Source organism: Patiria miniata, unplaced genomic scaffold, assembly GCF_015706575.1.
Source record: "Patiria miniata isolate m_02_andy unplaced genomic scaffold, ASM1570657v1 HiC_scaffold_27, whole genome shotgun sequence".
Lineage (NCBI taxonomy): Eukaryota > Metazoa > Echinodermata > Asteroidea > Valvatida > Asterinidae > Patiria > Patiria miniata.
In genome coordinates, this window is record NW_024037066.1 from 5,696,078 (window position 1) to 5,711,983 (window position 15,906).

Sequence of the window (15,906 nt, forward strand, 5' to 3'; positions counted from 1 at the left end):
GGCGCTAATGGGCTTTCGTAGGTTAGAGACTTGCGCAATGATTGTTGCTATCTCCCCCCCCCCCCCCCCCCCATTTTTACATGTAATTTCTGTAACCTTCAGAATTATCAAAGAACAGTCATCCAAGATCATCATTTTCGAAGTATTCAATGTAAACTCCCGAAATATTCTCGGGAAAAGCTGGTAGTGTTTTGTTGGTGGTACAGTCATTCCAGCAATATGGAACTAGCGACTTTTAACAAGACTAGGAACAATAACCTTTGACCCGTTTCCCCTGAAGAGAGTTTTGGAAACCCGTTATCGGTCTCTTTCGTACACATTTTCTGCAGTGAGTTACTGTTTGTTGGAGTTGACAGATTAAATTGGGCTTTTTAGTAGTTTTATGTAACCTTTTGTAAATTGAATTGATTTTCTTATTAGCACATGTTTTTGTTGTTGAATACATCAAATTTGTGATATTTTACATGTCAAATATTTCAGTAAAACTTGTGTCTATTTTCTGTATGATCGCCGGGAAAAGATGATCTGAAATCCAAGATGGCGGCCCCCATATGACCATACGCTTTCAACCACTTACCCCATTTTCACGTCGTTATCCTGAATGCTAAGTAAGCCCAAGGCTCGGCCTTGTGTACCTCCGCATCTTTAGACTGTAACCTTGTAATCAAGAAGTTGTTACAGTCAGCTATTGATATGCTGTCAAGTTTCACAAATCACAACTTTTTTAGAGCATGTAGAGGGCGCCTTTTATCACTGATTGTGTCTCACTCCAGCATGCAACTTAGCAGTGTTTTGCATAATGTTAAGGATTAATTTGAAATAGCTTTGGCTGTTTTTAACTAATTTGAGTAATTTTACATTCACGATTGTTTGATATTTAACGATACTTTGACATGTTTGACTTTGTTTGTGCAATGCCAATGCCATGGGGGAAAATTGAGAAGTATGGAATGAAAGGGGCACTAGGTCCTGAAATCCCCGAAAATTTCACGTTTTGGATTGTTTACTTATCCTATTTCAAACATGTGGTTGAAAGGAAACCAACCTAATGTCTTAACGTTCCCGAGAAAAGACGAAAAAAACCTGGTTGCTTACAAAGTTACATAGGAGTTAGGACACGACGGAGTACGAACAGCGGTGACCAATCACCAATGTACAAAATAAATTTTCTTCGACGTCCGTAAAAGGCAAACACTTTACAGCTGGAATCACAACTGGCACACAAACAGCTCGACTTTTGCAAAAGTTGACCCCGAAATTCGTTCTCGCACGCATGATACAGGAATAGCACAAAAACGCCCAGTTCTTAAAGGATAGTTGTGTGGATGTTTATATCCAACTTTTAACTGTTCTTTCCGATTAACATCATTTCGTTCAAAGTGCGTTTTGTAGCCAAGTTGGGCTGTTCCAGGACCCAGTGTCCCTTTAACTAGGCAGACAGATACAACCCCAACACCACCCCCTCCCCCCCCCCTCAAAAAAAGGGGGGAACCCACTTTTTCAGTAGGTTGTGCACAGTGTTTTACATAAAAAATAAACTTAAATTAAAGTGCAGTTAATGTGAAGGCAAGAGTAACGGAATTGTATTCCTGTCCATGCTAAACTAAAGATTTCATTATAAAAAAAGTTGTTTGTGTGTTGTAGTACCCTCTGATACTCGGCAAGATTAGTTTTGGTCAACTTAAAAGAGATATAAAGGCTATGATCTCAGACTTACAAGGTGTTTTGTATTTATCATCAGACCAGGATGACTGAGAATTGGGACGAGGTTGCAGTAATTGCTGAGGCCGAGGTGCCTGAGGTGCACCTGTTTGGGCGCTGGAGCTGTGACGAGGTCTCAGTCAGCGACATCAGCTTGACCGTAAGTATATCCCTAACCTCCCCTCCCCCTCCTTATTTTTTATATTAAATGGCCTGTCTGCAATGATACATACATTTTGACAGTGCAAGAAAACTGAAAAAGCTTGTAAGACTTTACTGTGTAAGTTGCATTAACCCTTTCCTTACTAGGTACTTCAAACTCTATTTAGAGGTTTTGGAGGATTCTTTAGGATTAAGATAGATTTTAGAGGATTCTCTAGGATTAAACCTAACTCCTTACTGGACCAAGTTTGCCAAAATCCATCACTGACCCTGCTGGCCTGCTTCACATAATGCTTCAGGACCAAATCGGCTGAAATCCACCACAAGACCACCACTAATATATGTAGTTGGATTTTGATGGACTTGGTACAGATGGCTTGTCTGCCAAAATCCCCCTAAAGGGGGATGGATTTTGATGGAGTTAGGAAGGTTAGGGTTTCATTTTGGAGGATTGTGTAGGATTAAGGTTCATGTATATTGTTGAATCTAGAGGATACTGGATGGTACCCAGCCAAACTTATGAGGGAGTTGAGGTTAAATGAATTGTGTAAATATAGAACTCACATGAATGTTATTATGTGAAAACTGTGTTGTCTGATGGAATGAAAATCTTAAAAAGACCTTATTACTAGAACCACTTTGTTGATTGCGCTCAACAGCTACAGAGCACTGGGGGAATGCCCAAGGGACAATATCTAAACCCTTTACCTTCCCACAATACTTTTTTTTGCGATTGGTGCAGTAGACCTTATTTCCGGATTTTTGTCATGGTTTTCCTGGACAAACCAGTTGTGCAGTGCTTGTTGCAAAGTATGATTTCATTGTGAACCAGATGAAAATAATATTTTTAACCCCCTGTTCCCCCTCTCCCCCTCTCACAACCAGGATTACATCGCCGTCAAGGAGAAGTATGCCAAGTACCTCCCCCACAGTGCCCAGCGCTACCAGGTCAAGCGTTTCCGCAAGGCCCAGTGCCCCGTTGTGGAACGCCTGACCAGCTCCATGATGATGCACGGCCGGAACAACGGCAAGAAGCTGCTGACCATGCGCATCGTCAAGCACGCCTTTGAGATCATCCATCTGCTGACTGGCGAGGTAGGTTGCCAGTTCTTGGGGTTTTATCTGTTGACTGACTGCTTTTGTAATAAAGTCTTTTGAGTTCATTGGTGGATAGTGGCTTTGCTAAGATACAGTTGGTTTTTTTTTTGCTGATGAAGGGCCAGCAAAGTGTCCTCCAACTGACTGAGTCACTGACTGAGTTGTTGAGAATAAATAATGTCCTGTAACTGAGACTGTTAGATCCCAAGGCAAGACTAATCTTAATTTTTCTTTGACTGAATGACTCTTTTACTGTTAACCCTAACCACCCCGATTCCATCAAAATCCATCCTCCCCCCCCCCCCCCCCCCCCATTTTGGTGGATTTTGGGGGACTTGGTTCAGAAGGCCTGGCATGACTAAGTATTGATGGAGTATGATGGACTTGGGCCTAATCGCCTAAAGCAGTGCTAGGGGTATCCGATTGATTTTGCCCAGCTTCCTGTACTGCTATTGTGATAAAAGCCATGTGTAGCAAGTCCATGAATGTCAACCAGTGCGTCAGTGGTGGATTCCATTATGTCATGTACAGTTTCGTATCGGACGCTCAGTGATTGATGGATTTTGATGGACTTGGTCCACTTCCCAGTAAAAGATGCTAGGGAGTTAGGGTTAAAGAGACTTTACAGAGTACTGGGAATTTGTTATTGGTTAGAAAGTATTAAATAACAGGAGTTTTAAAGCGTAGGAATATTGATGTTATTGAACTGATGCATGGAGGGCAGTTTCAGACATGTCTGATGTCCATATCGCAGTCTCAGGACAAATGTGGTACGTCAAAATGTTTGTATGTCTGATTCCATTGTCTCCTTGGAGGCTTGTTATAGTACTAACATCATTTGATACTGGAAATTTCCAAAATGTTGTGTATCAGTATGAAATGTACAGCTGAGAAGCAACTCGCATGGATAATTTATTTTATCACATTCTATCCTTTCTCCCGACAGAACCCCCTGCAGGTACTTGTCAATGCCATCATTAACAGCGGCCCTCGCGAGGACTCCACCCGTATTGGTCGCGCTGGTACAGTCAGACGTCAGGCCGTGGACGTGTCTCCACTCAGGAGAGTCAACCAGGTCAGTTTAAAGTGTCAGGGTTATAATCCTTAAAGGGAATGTACATCATTGGCTTTTGCTGTAATTTTCAGAAATGAACTATTTGAGGGGTTAATATAATAGATCAAATATTGTTACACTGACATGTTTGAAGTTTTGTGTTTGAAAATGCTGGAAAAACCAAGAAAAACAAAAATGTTCAAGTAGTCTGGTTCCCTGACTCCACTAAGGATGAAATGGATCAATGTATTGATGCCGGAAAATTGTAAGGTAAGGGAACCAGTCTAGCTGGCCTGCACCCGTTCATGAACATGTAACCAATAGCAAACAAAACTTGGACTGAAAAAAATTGTAAATTTGGAGCAGTAGTTGAAAATAGTTAGGTTTTTCCAACGGTGGTCGGCCGACCACCATTGGAAATGTATACAAAAATACCATTTTCTTGAAAATGACTTACATCAGGTTCCATAATTTTACAGGATGCTTTAGACTGTCATTTACCAACATCATAGTAAGGTTTTTTGTAAAAACTTAGTAGTTTTATTTTTCGATGTTTGCAAATGTTGTATTTTCCCTTTAAATGAAGTCAAATAACAAAACAAAATTGAAACAATCCTGTTCATTGGATAGTCGCCAACAGAATAGAAACTTTATTCGGATATTTGCACCGACTGACCATTTTGTAGTAAGAGGCTACCATATTTGCTGGTGCTTAATCTGTTTGTGAAAAAGCCACAGTTGTGTAATTACTTTTCTGGTAAATTTTGTACTTTTAATGTATCGCTGTTTGGTAATTAAGAAGGCCAATTTACAAATACACAATGAGTTCTGTGTTTTTATAAAATGCGCAACATTGTCACATGACCAAGTCACACATGTGTAAATTAGCATTAACCCTAACCCACCTCAATCCTCCAAAATACTCCTCCAGGCTGTTATGGAGGATTTTTGAGGATTTTTGAGGATTGAGGATGAATGGTGTTTGAGAAACATAAGGATTTTGGAGGATGGAGGATGAATGGTGTTGAAGCACATGATGAATTTTAAGGATGAGGATGAATGCTGTTTGAAAAGGAGGAGGATTTTGAAGGATTGAAGCACTGGGTATCCTTCATTAGGAAAAAAAGTGCAACATTTTGGAGAGTTTTGGAGGATTGAGGATGTTTTCTAGCAAAAAGGGACTAGGGGGTCAGGGTAAAACCAATTAAACCAAGAATCTTTCAGCACAAAATGAATGATCACCGCCAAACGCAATGAGTCGGTCTAGTAATCACAAATGGAATGCCAGATAGGAATACTGACTACAAGTCTGGTACCCTGACTGTTAACTCTCTTATTCTACCACCAGGCAATCTGGCTGCTGTGTACAGGGGCTCGGGAGGCAGCCTTCAGGAACATCAAGACCATCGCGGAGTGTCTGGCTGATGAACTCATCAACGCCGCCAAGGTAAAATGAATTGAGAAACTGTCCAATCACTAGTGAGAACGGCTATCTGTTTTTTTTTTAAATGAAGTGTAGTATTTCCATGAGAATCTTCGAAGCTTTCAGCATATTTTTAAATCGGACTGATGTTCAAGACTAGCGCTGAATGAAAGATCTGAATAAGGTCTACGTTTGCAGCCGTTAAGAGTTACTTAAAGAGTTTTTGACTTGTGATCAGAGGGTCAGAGATTCAAATCCAGATGCTGGCTATGGCCAAGTTCGCGCACTGACTATAGTTGATCAATGGTTAACCATAGTTTGACTAACGCTTGCCCGGACTCTGTCTAGTCGACGGTGGTTGACTACGCTAGTCGACTATTTGGAACAATCGCTGGTAACCAATAGCCGCGCATTCATAACGCTAGCAGAGAGCCAGGATCCAGATGTTTTGCGATGACATTTTGACCAGCGTTTGACTAGAGACGTTCGCACGTTGCTATCAGTGCGCAGGCGTAAGGTACGTCACAAATCAACCCCTAGTCAACTAATGGTCCTTGCCCGAACTTGGCCAATGTATTGCATCCCATCCTGCGTCTTGACCTTGAGATTCTGAGCATTCAGTAGGCGGCGCCTTCTATATTGGGTCTTCGGTAACCAGTTGTACTACCAAAAAAGATGACATCCAAATTAACCAATCAACAGCTTAGTCCACATTTCTGATCGAAACGTCAAAGTTTCTAAAGTCGATTCTGATTGGCTGGCACGCAGGGTCGCATACAATTTACATGTGTGGCTAAATCAGACGTTCGACCGTGGCTCCGCTCACGTGAATGTCTGCTCCTCGGACTAAAAATCTGTTGCATTTTGTAGCAAGAGTTTCAGACCCCTTGCAATACAGACCCCGTTTCATAACCACAAAACATTTACAAGAAAGTCATACATTTGTGCTTTCCCATGCAGGGTTCCTCCAACTCCTACGCCATCAAGAAGAAGGACGAACTGGAACGTGTCGCCAAGTCCAACCGTTAAGATGCACCGACAACTTCAGCTAGGAACCCGCGCCCTGGCTGCTTGCTAATGTTAATTCAAATAACACCACATCCAAGCTACCACATACGTTGTCGATAAACCCTCAATGGAAATTTTAAAAATATCATAATTGGTCCTGCATGTTTGTTGATTGAAACAAGTGTTTTTTTCCTGATCTCAGGCTTCACAAACGATGTCCCACATTTAAAGCGTTATGAACATCTTGGTTGCACAGTTTACCAAATGGCAGGGGGAAAAAAGAAGAAAAAAGAAGTGGATGAATAAATATGTTACACATTGAGAAAATGTGGAAATCTTTGCATTTGTGTTGAATGTGAATTGTTTTGTCTAGTTTGTTGAAGTTTATTTAGTGTGGTATAGACCCCAGTGGTTCATAGTGTTCATTACTCACGATCAGAGGGTTAGGGGTTCAAATCCAACTGTGTGCCATGTGCAGTACCCTTGGGCAAGCCACTTCACCCCCAGACATGCCAACTGCCTCTCTGCACCTAGACGTAAAGTGGGTGTACCGGTATTAGCTTGGGAGTAACCTAGTGATGGACTGGTGTTGCCAGTCATTTCATGCCAAGGAAACCAGCAGTAAACGCAAACCTGATGGCAGATTACATGTAAGAATACATATCATGCCGCACCATTTCAGTCATGGTCCCTGTATCCAATAACAGTACTGAATGATAATGGTTTTTGTGCAGAAAGGAACCAGACTATTTTTTTTCCTTCTAGCCTCGCTTTTGTTACATTGATTTGAAATCAAGATGGCCGCAACATTGTAATTGTCTATTGCAGAGAACCTTCATTGAGGACATATCTCTGTTCCTTTTGGGATACACATGACTGACATGAGTACATGTAGACACTTTGTCCTTGAATAAAAACTGTCCTCAAATGGCAATGCTTTGTGCAAGCAGTCTATTTTTAGTTTTGATGTGTTCAGCGGGGCATTAATGGGCTGCATGATGCACCAATACCCCCTTATTGCTAAGAAAGGGCAAGTTGGGGGACTCCACTTGGACATGATGCCGCATAAGTGGCACGTGAAGACACTTGCTTTGTGCACATTCGGAATCAAATTGCTGTGTGCGCATTGTGCGGAAACCAGTATCTGCACACGTAATTGTTTTGATTTAGAACGTGAAGTTCTTGGTCATCAACGTCCAGATTGTGATGATGGTGTTTTTACCCTAAATTATGTGAAGAAAATTCAACCTATTGATTTCCATTGTTTTTAAAACCACTCAAAATTACGCACAGCTAAACAGAGATGCATTCAGACACTACTGATCCGGATGTGCGGACAAAATTTACATAATTATTATTTCAACAACAAAAAGTGACAGCGGAAATATCTCTCACGCTTCCCAGTTATATTTGACCATTTGTAAACAAAAGAGGGCGCTGTTTATCATAACAGTGGTGCCGTTTGCTTGTTGCACGTGGGAACGTGGTGCTTGCTCCGTGTTCCTTGAATTGACTAGATCGCGATATCCATGCATATGAGACCAGCATGACTAGAGCTGCCTGTGTGGCACTGGCAGGTCCAAAGTGGGCGTGTAAATAAATTCGGCAGACTGTGCTAATCTGTAACTTTATTCCTTTGGGACATGCCTGCGCCTGAGATCTGAAATATCATCAGTGCAGTATGGCAGACGAGTCAGAGTGGGAACACTTGTCGGGAAAGGTAGAAAAAAATGCATGGTTTTATAGCATGTATACATGTAGTATAGGCAGCGGTGTGAAGTTGGTTACTTATTCCTCGTTCCTTGTTCGACATTCGCACGCTAAACACTACATGTACAAATCATGCATAGAGTGTATCCAAATCTGCATATACACATTCGCAAACGGCTCATAGACTGGTTTCCTATCCCGCTAGGCCCAGGAACACTTTGTTTTGCCACACATTTTCGTACAACAGAGACCTCTTTTAAGCATGAAGAACACTTTAGACAGGGAAAGGCTGGATGTAGGGGGATGCATGATGACCTGGGGAACTGGAAAATAATGGGTCTGACCTGGTCCAAGGGGTTAAAATATTTTTTTCATATTTTTGAAAAAGACAAATCTACGGCGATTTTAATGCATGTTTTTCCATATTTTTGTGTACAAAATCGGCGCTCTCAAAGAAATTCCTTTTAATCATGAAGAACGCGGCTTGGACCGGGCAAGGCTGGATGTAGGAGGATGCAAGAGGATCTCAGGAACTAGAAAAAAATTAATCTGACCTGGTCCAAGGGGTTTCAGTATTTTTTAAATATCTTTGAAAAAGACTTAAATCTACGGCGATTATAATGCACGTTTTCCCATATGTTTGTGTACATAATCGGCGCTCCTAAAGAAATTTCCCTTTAAGCATGAAGAACGTCTTGGACCGGGCAAGGCTGGATGTAGGAGGCTGCAGGAGGACCGGAGGAACTTGAAAATAGTGGATCTGACCTGGTCCAAGGGGTTGGAGTATTTTTTTCATATTTTTGAAAAAGACTTAAATCTACAGCGATTTTAATGCACGCTTTTCCATATGTTTGTGTACATAATCGGTGCTCTCAAAGAAATGTCCCTTTAAGCATGAAGAACATCTTGGACCGGGCAAGGCTGGATGTAGGAGGATGCAGGAGGACCTGAGGAACTGGAAAAAAGTGAGTCTGACCTGGTCCAAGGGGTTAAAATATTTGTTTCATATTTTTGAAAAAGACTTTAAATCTGCGGCGATTTTAATGCACGTTTTTCCATATGTTTGTGTACATAATCGGCGCTCCCAAAGAAATGCCCCTTTAAGCATGAAGAACGCCTTGGACCGGGCAATGCTGGATGTAGGAGGATGCAGGAGGACCTGGGCAACTTGAAAATAATAAGTCTGACCTGGTCCAAGGGGTTGGAATATTTTTTCCATATTTTTGAAAAAGATTGAAATCTACGGCTATTTTAATGCACGTTTTTCCCTATGTTTGTGTACATAATCGGTGCTCTAAAATAAATGTCCCTTTAAGCAAGAAGAACGTCTTGGACCGGGCAAGGCTGGATATAGGAGGATGCAGGAGGACCTGAGGAACTGGAAAATAGTAGGTCTGACCTGGTCCAAGGGGTTAAAATATTTGTTTCATATTTTTGAAAAAGACTTAAATCTACAGCGATTTTAATGCACGCTTTTCCATATGTTTGTGTACATAATCGGTGCTCTCAAAGAAATGTCCCTTTAAGCACGAAGAACGTCTTGGACCGGGCAATGCTGGATATAGGAGGATGCAGGAGGATTTGGGGAACCTGAAAATAATAAGTCTGACCTGGTCCAAGGGGTTGGATTATTTTTTCCATATTTGTGAAAAAGATTGAAATCTAAGGCGATTTTAATGCACGTTTTTCCATATGTTTGTGTACATAATCGGTGCTCTCAAAGAAATTTCCCTTTAAGCACGAAGAACGTCTTGGACCGGGCAAGGCTGGATGTAGGAGGATGTAGGAGGATGCAGGAGGACCTGAGGAACTGGAAAATAGTGAGTCTGACCTGGTCCAAGGGGTTAAAATATTTGTTTCATATTTTTGAAAAAGACTTCAAATCTACGGCGATTTTAATGCACGTTTTCCCATATGTTTGTGTACATAATCGGCGCTCCCAAAGAAATGCCCCTTTAAGCATGAAGAACGCCTTGGACCGGGCAAGACTGGATGTAGGAGGATGCAGGAAGACATGGGAAGCTGGAAAATAGTTAATCTGACCTGGTCCAAGGGGTTGGAGTATTTTTTTCATATTTTTGAAAAAGACTTTAAATCTACGGCGATTTTAATGCACGTTTTTCCATATGTTTGTGTACATAATCGGTGCTCTCAAAGAAATGTCCCTTTAAGCACGAAGAACATCTTGGACCGGGCAAGGCTGGATGTAGGAGGATGCAGGAAGACATGGGAAGCTGGAAAATAATAAGTCTGACCTGGTCCAAGGGGTTTCAGTATTTTTTTTATATTTTTGAAAAAGACTTAAATCTACGGCGATTTTAATGCACGTTTTTCCATATGTTTGTGTACATAATCGGCGCTCTCAAAGAAATGCCCGTTTAAGCATGAAGAACGCCTTGGACCGGGCGAGGCTGGATGTAGGAGGATGCAGGAGGACCTGCGATACCTGAAAATAATAAATCTGACCTGGTCCAAGGGGTTGGAATATTTTTTCCATATTTTTGAAAAAGATTGAAATCTACGGCGATTTTAATGCACGTTTTTGAATATGTTTGTGTACATAATCGGCGCTCTCAAAGAAATGTCCCTTTAAGCACGAAGAACGTCTTGGACCGGGCAAGGCTGGATGTAGGAGGATGCAGGAAGACATGGGAAGCTGGAAAATAATAAGTCTGACCTGGTCCAAGGGGTTTCAGTATTTTTTTCATATTTTTGAAAAAGACTTAAATCTACGGCGATTTTAATGCACGTTTTCCCATATGTTTGTGTACATAATCGGCGCTCCCAAAGAAATGTCCCTTTAAGCATGAAGAACGCCTTGGACCGGGCAAGGCTGGATGTAGGAGGATGCAGGAGGACCTGCGAAACCTGAAAATAATAAGTCTGACCTGGTCCAAGGGGTTGGAACATTTTTTCCATATTATTGAACAAGATTGAAATCTACGGCGATTTTAATGCACGTTTTTCCATATGTTTGTGTACACAATCGGCGCCCCCAAAGAAATATCCCTTTAAGCATGAAGAACGCCTTGGACCGGGCAAGGCTGGATGTAGGAGGATGCAGGAGGACCTGGGGAACTTCAAAATTATAAGTCTGACCTGGTCCAAGGGGTTGGAATATTTTTCCATATTTTTGAAAAAGACATAAATCTACAGCGATTTTAATGCACGCTTTTCCATATGTTTGTGTACATAATCGGTGCTCTCAAAGAAATATCCCTTTAAGCACGAAGAACGTCTTGGACCGGGCAAGGCTGGATGTAGGAGGATGCAGGAGGACCTGCGAAACCTGAAAATAATAAGTCTGACCTGGTCCAAGGGGTTGGAATATTTTTTCCATATTTTTGAAAAAGATTGAAATCTACGGCGATTTTAATGCACGTTTTTGAATATGTTTGTGTACATAATCGGCGCTCTCAAAGAAATGTCCCTTTAAGCACGAAGAACGTCTTGGACCGGGCAAGGCTGGATGTAGGAGGATGCAGGAAGACATGGGAAGCTGGAAAATAATAAGTCTGACCTGGTCCAAGGGGTTTCAGTATTTTTTTCATATTTTTGAAAAAGACTTAAATCTACGGCGATTTTAATGCACGTTTTCCCATATGTTTGTGTACATAATCGGCGCTCCCAAAGAAATGTCCCTTTAAGCATGAAGAACGCCTTGGACCGGGCAAGGCTGGATGTAGGAGGATGCAGGAGGACCTGCGAAACCTGAAAATAATAAGTCTGACCTGGTCCAAGGGGTTGGAACATTTTTTCCATATTATTGAACAAGATTGAAATCTACGGCGATTTTAATGCACGTTTTTCCATATGTTTGTGTACACAATCGGCGCCCCCAAAGAAATATCCCTTTAAGCATGAAGAACGCCTTGGACCGGGCAAGGCTGGATGTAGGAGGATGCAGGAGGACCTGGGGAACTTCAAAATTATAAGTCTGACCTGGTCCAAGGGGTTGGAATATTTTTCCATATTTTTGAAAAAGACATAAATCTACAGCGATTTTAATGCACGCTTTTCCATATGTTTGTGTACATAATCGGTGCTCTCAAAGAAATATCCCTTTAAGCACGAAGAACGTCTTGGACCGGGCAATGCTGGATGTAGGAGGATGCAGGAGGACCTGGGGAACTTGAAAATAATAAGTCTGACCTGGTCCAAGGGGTTGGAATATTTTTTCCATATTTTTGAAAAAGATTGAAATCTACGGCGATTTTAATGCACGTTTTTGAATATGTTTGTGTACATAATCGGCGCTCTCAAAGAAATGTCCCTTTAAGCACGAAGAACGTCTTGGACCGGGCAAGGCTGGATGTAGGAGGATGCAGGAAGACATGGGAAGCTGGAAAATAATAAGTCTGACCTGGTCCAAGGGGTTGGAGTATTTTTTTTATATTTTTGAAAAAGACTTAAATCTACGGCGATTTTAATGCACGTTTTCCCCTATGTTTGTGTACATAATCGGTGCTCTAAAAGAAATGTTTCTTTAAGCACGAAGAACGTCTTGGACCGGGCAAGGCTGGATGTAGGAGGATGCAGGAGGACCTGAGGAACTGGAAAATAATAAGTCTGACCTGGTCCAAGGGGTTTCAGTATTTTTTTCATATTTTTGAAAAAGACTTAAATCTACGGCGATTTTAATGCACGTTTTTCCATATGTTTGTGTACATAATCGGCGCTCCCAAAGAAATGTCCCTTTAAGCATGAAGAACGCCTTGGACCGGGCAAGGCTGGATGTAGGAGGATGCAGGAGGACCTGCGAAACCTGAAAATAATAAGTCTGACCTGGTCCAAGGGGTTGGAATATTTTTTCCATTTTATTGAACAAGATTGAAATCTACGGCGATTTTAATGCACGTTTTTCCATATGTTTGTGTACACAATCGGCGCCCCCAAAGAAATATCCCTTTAAGCATGAAGAACGCCTTGGACCGGGCAAGGCTGGATGTAGGAGGATGCAGGAGGACCTGCGAAACCTGAAAATAATAAGTCTGACCTGGTCCAAGGGGTTGGAATATTTTTTCCATATTTTTGAAAAAGATTTAAATCTACGGCGATTTTAATGCACGTTTTTCCATATGTTTGTGTACATAATCGGCGCTTCCAAAGAAATGTCCCTTTAAGCATGAAGAACGCCTTGGACCGGGCAAGGCTGGATTTAGGAGGATGCAAGAGGACCTGCGAAACCTGAAAATAATAAGTCTGACCTGGTCCAAGGGGTTGGAATATTTTTTCCATATTTTTGAAAAAGATTGAAATCTACGGCGATTTTAATGCACGTTTTTCCATATGTTTGTGTACATAATCGGCGCTCCCAAAGAAATGTCCCTTTAAGCATGAAGAACGCCTTGGACCGGGCAAGGCTGGATGTAGGAGGATACAGGAGGACCTGAGGAACTGGAAAATATTAAGTCTGACCTGGTCCAAGGGGTTGGAGTATTTTTTCCATATTTTTGAAAAAGATTGAAATCTACGGCGATTTTAATGCACGCTTTTCCATATATGTTTGTGTACATAATCGGCGCCCCAAAGAAATGCCCGTTTAAGCATGAAGAACGCCTTGGACCGGGCAAGGCTGGATGTAGGAGGATACAGGAGGACCTGAGGAACTGGAAAATATTAAGTCTGACCTGGTCCAAGGGGTTGGAATATTTTTTTCCATATTTTTGAAAAAGATTGAAATCTACGGCGATTTTAATGCACGCTTTTCAATATATGTTTGTGTACATAATCGGCGCCCCAAAGAAATGTCCCTTTAAGTATGAAGCACGCCTTGGACCGGGCGAGGCTGGATGAAGGGGCATGCAGGAGGACCTGAGGAACTGGAAAATAATAAGTCTGACCTGGTCCAAGGGGTTTCGGTTTTTTTGTTGTTGATATTTTTGAAAAAGACTTAAATCTGCGGCGATTTTAATGCACGTTTTTCCTTATGTTTGTGTACATAATCGGCGCTCCCAAAGAAATTCCCCTTTTAAGCATGACGAACGTCTTGGACCGTGCAAGACTAGATGTAGGAGGATGCAGGAAGACCTAAGGAACTGGAGAATAACGGGTCTGGCCTGGTCCTGGGGTTGCATTATTTTAAAAATATTTTTTTTGAAAAAGACTTAAATCTACTTTGATATCATTCACGTTTTTCCGTTTTTGTTTGTGTACATAATCGGCGCCCCCAAACAAATACCCCTTTAGGCATGAAGCGCCTTTGACTGGGCAGCGAATTTTTTGTTATTATTATAAAGCTTGTTTATAACTTTGCATTTCATTTTTTGAAAGAAAATGTCATGTTAAAAAAATAAATTAATTAAAATCTATGATGGCGCGGTTTATATAAAAATGATCATACGCGTATTACAGAATTATATAAAAAATACGAGTAAAACCAGTTACATCCTATGTAAAATAGGGATAAACTACTGACAAATATGTCACGACAATACCAAATACAATAACAATACGCCGAAACGAAGAACATTAACATTTAATAACCAGTTTAAAGAGAATGGTCATAGTTTAATGGTTTAAAAAAAAACCAGTAAGTTTGGGGCTGATAGATGAGCAATAAAATTGCGCCCCTTGCGACGTACATGGTTCTTCACCCGACTCCTTCTTCGCCCCATCCCCGCTTCGCCCCATCCCCGCTTCGCCCCATCCTTACTTCGCCCCATCCCCACTTCGCCCCATGTTCAAAGGTGAGGGGTGCAGATCAGTAAATAAACTGCCAAAGACCCCCGATAATATATGCTCCCAATTCTCATGATTCTAGAAACTCAGGAAAAATACAAACTCACTGATAAGGTAATCGAGACACAGGGACCGAGACACACATCAACTTTTTGCTCATTTCATCATCTTTATTTTTCTGTTCAATTTTGATGTACATGAACACGATATACAGGCCTTTACGGGGTGAAATTCCATGTTTATTTCAGTTTCCCTCACTTTACGTTATAAACTTTTCCCCGGACTTTAAATAAAAAAAAAATGCCCGAATAAAATCCAGCTCCGAAAAAGCCTTTCCGGAGAATGATTGACAGCCGCATTGTTCAAATTTATACAAGGTTACTCTTGTTCGTTACAAAGTATATACATTTGGGTTCAGCTGTAGGCCACCTTTGATGAGGACCTGCTGCCAGTAATTGGAAAATTCTTAGATGATAAACAGTGATGATAGTATCTCAGCCAATGAAATGTAGTGAGGTACCTTAGTGAAAAAATCGTGACACAGTGGACAAAAGCACCATTTTTTTCACCAAAGCATCTCCATGGTATACCTTTTCGAAAAAAAGACGGACGCAAAAAATTGGATGATGGGAAGAGCATGTATGACGTCATTATGACGTCATCAGCTAATTATTACATGAAAAAAATATAAATTAATAATAATCTTCAGAACTACAAGCATTACAACAACAAATGTGGTATCAAATTAAAGGGGACAGCAAGCTCTTTCATTTGAGTGGTATGTCATGGGGGTGGAATATAGTTGAGGGTGATTTTGTGGGTCAAAAAAAACTTTTTTGGTCAAAAGACATGTTTTTAGGCTAAAATCATGGATTTTGGGTAGTCACATTGACACTTTGTTTAAACATGCAAACAGTATGTGGTATTGTGAGATGTTGTTTTTAAGTTAGAGAGAAAAGTTCAAATTCTATGCCAGAGTTTTTGTAATTGATTATTAGTATCATAAATATGTTTAAACTTGTTCCAAAGATAAGCGGAAAAGTGAGGCATCTTATAGCGAACTACATTA

General features: G+C 41.1%; 2 protein-coding genes across 3 annotated transcripts in view; both read left to right on the plus strand.

Moving 5' to 3' along the window:
• The first annotated feature begins 189 nt into the window (after positions 1-189).
• LOC119734181 (40S ribosomal protein S5) lies at positions 190-6,785 on the plus strand. 2 transcript variants are annotated; one of them, XM_038207531.1, is made up of 6 exons: positions 190-328; positions 1,742-1,861; positions 2,749-2,958; positions 3,908-4,036; positions 5,364-5,462; positions 6,399-6,785. In XM_038207531.1, exons 2-6 carry the CDS (start codon positions 1,748-1,750, stop codon positions 6,465-6,467), a joined length of 621 nt encoding a protein of 206 aa, XP_038063459.1. In that variant the 5' UTR covers positions 190-328; positions 1,742-1,747; the 3' UTR covers positions 6,468-6,785. The 2 variants fall into 2 exon arrangements, with proteins under 2 accessions (XP_038063459.1, XP_038063460.1); XM_038207532.1 differs by lacking the exon at positions 190-328 and adding an exon at positions 590-608.
• A 1,051-nt stretch (positions 6,786-7,836) lies between these two features.
• Positions 7,837-15,906, plus strand: part of LOC119734183 (kynurenine formamidase-like) — a 28,465-nt gene continuing 20,395 nt past the window's right edge. The window contains exon 1 of the mRNA XM_038207533.1: positions 7,837-8,166. Coding sequence (XP_038063461.1) covers positions 8,128-8,166 — 39 coding nt within the window. The 5' untranslated portion in view covers positions 7,837-8,127. The remainder of the gene's footprint in view (positions 8,167-15,906) is intronic.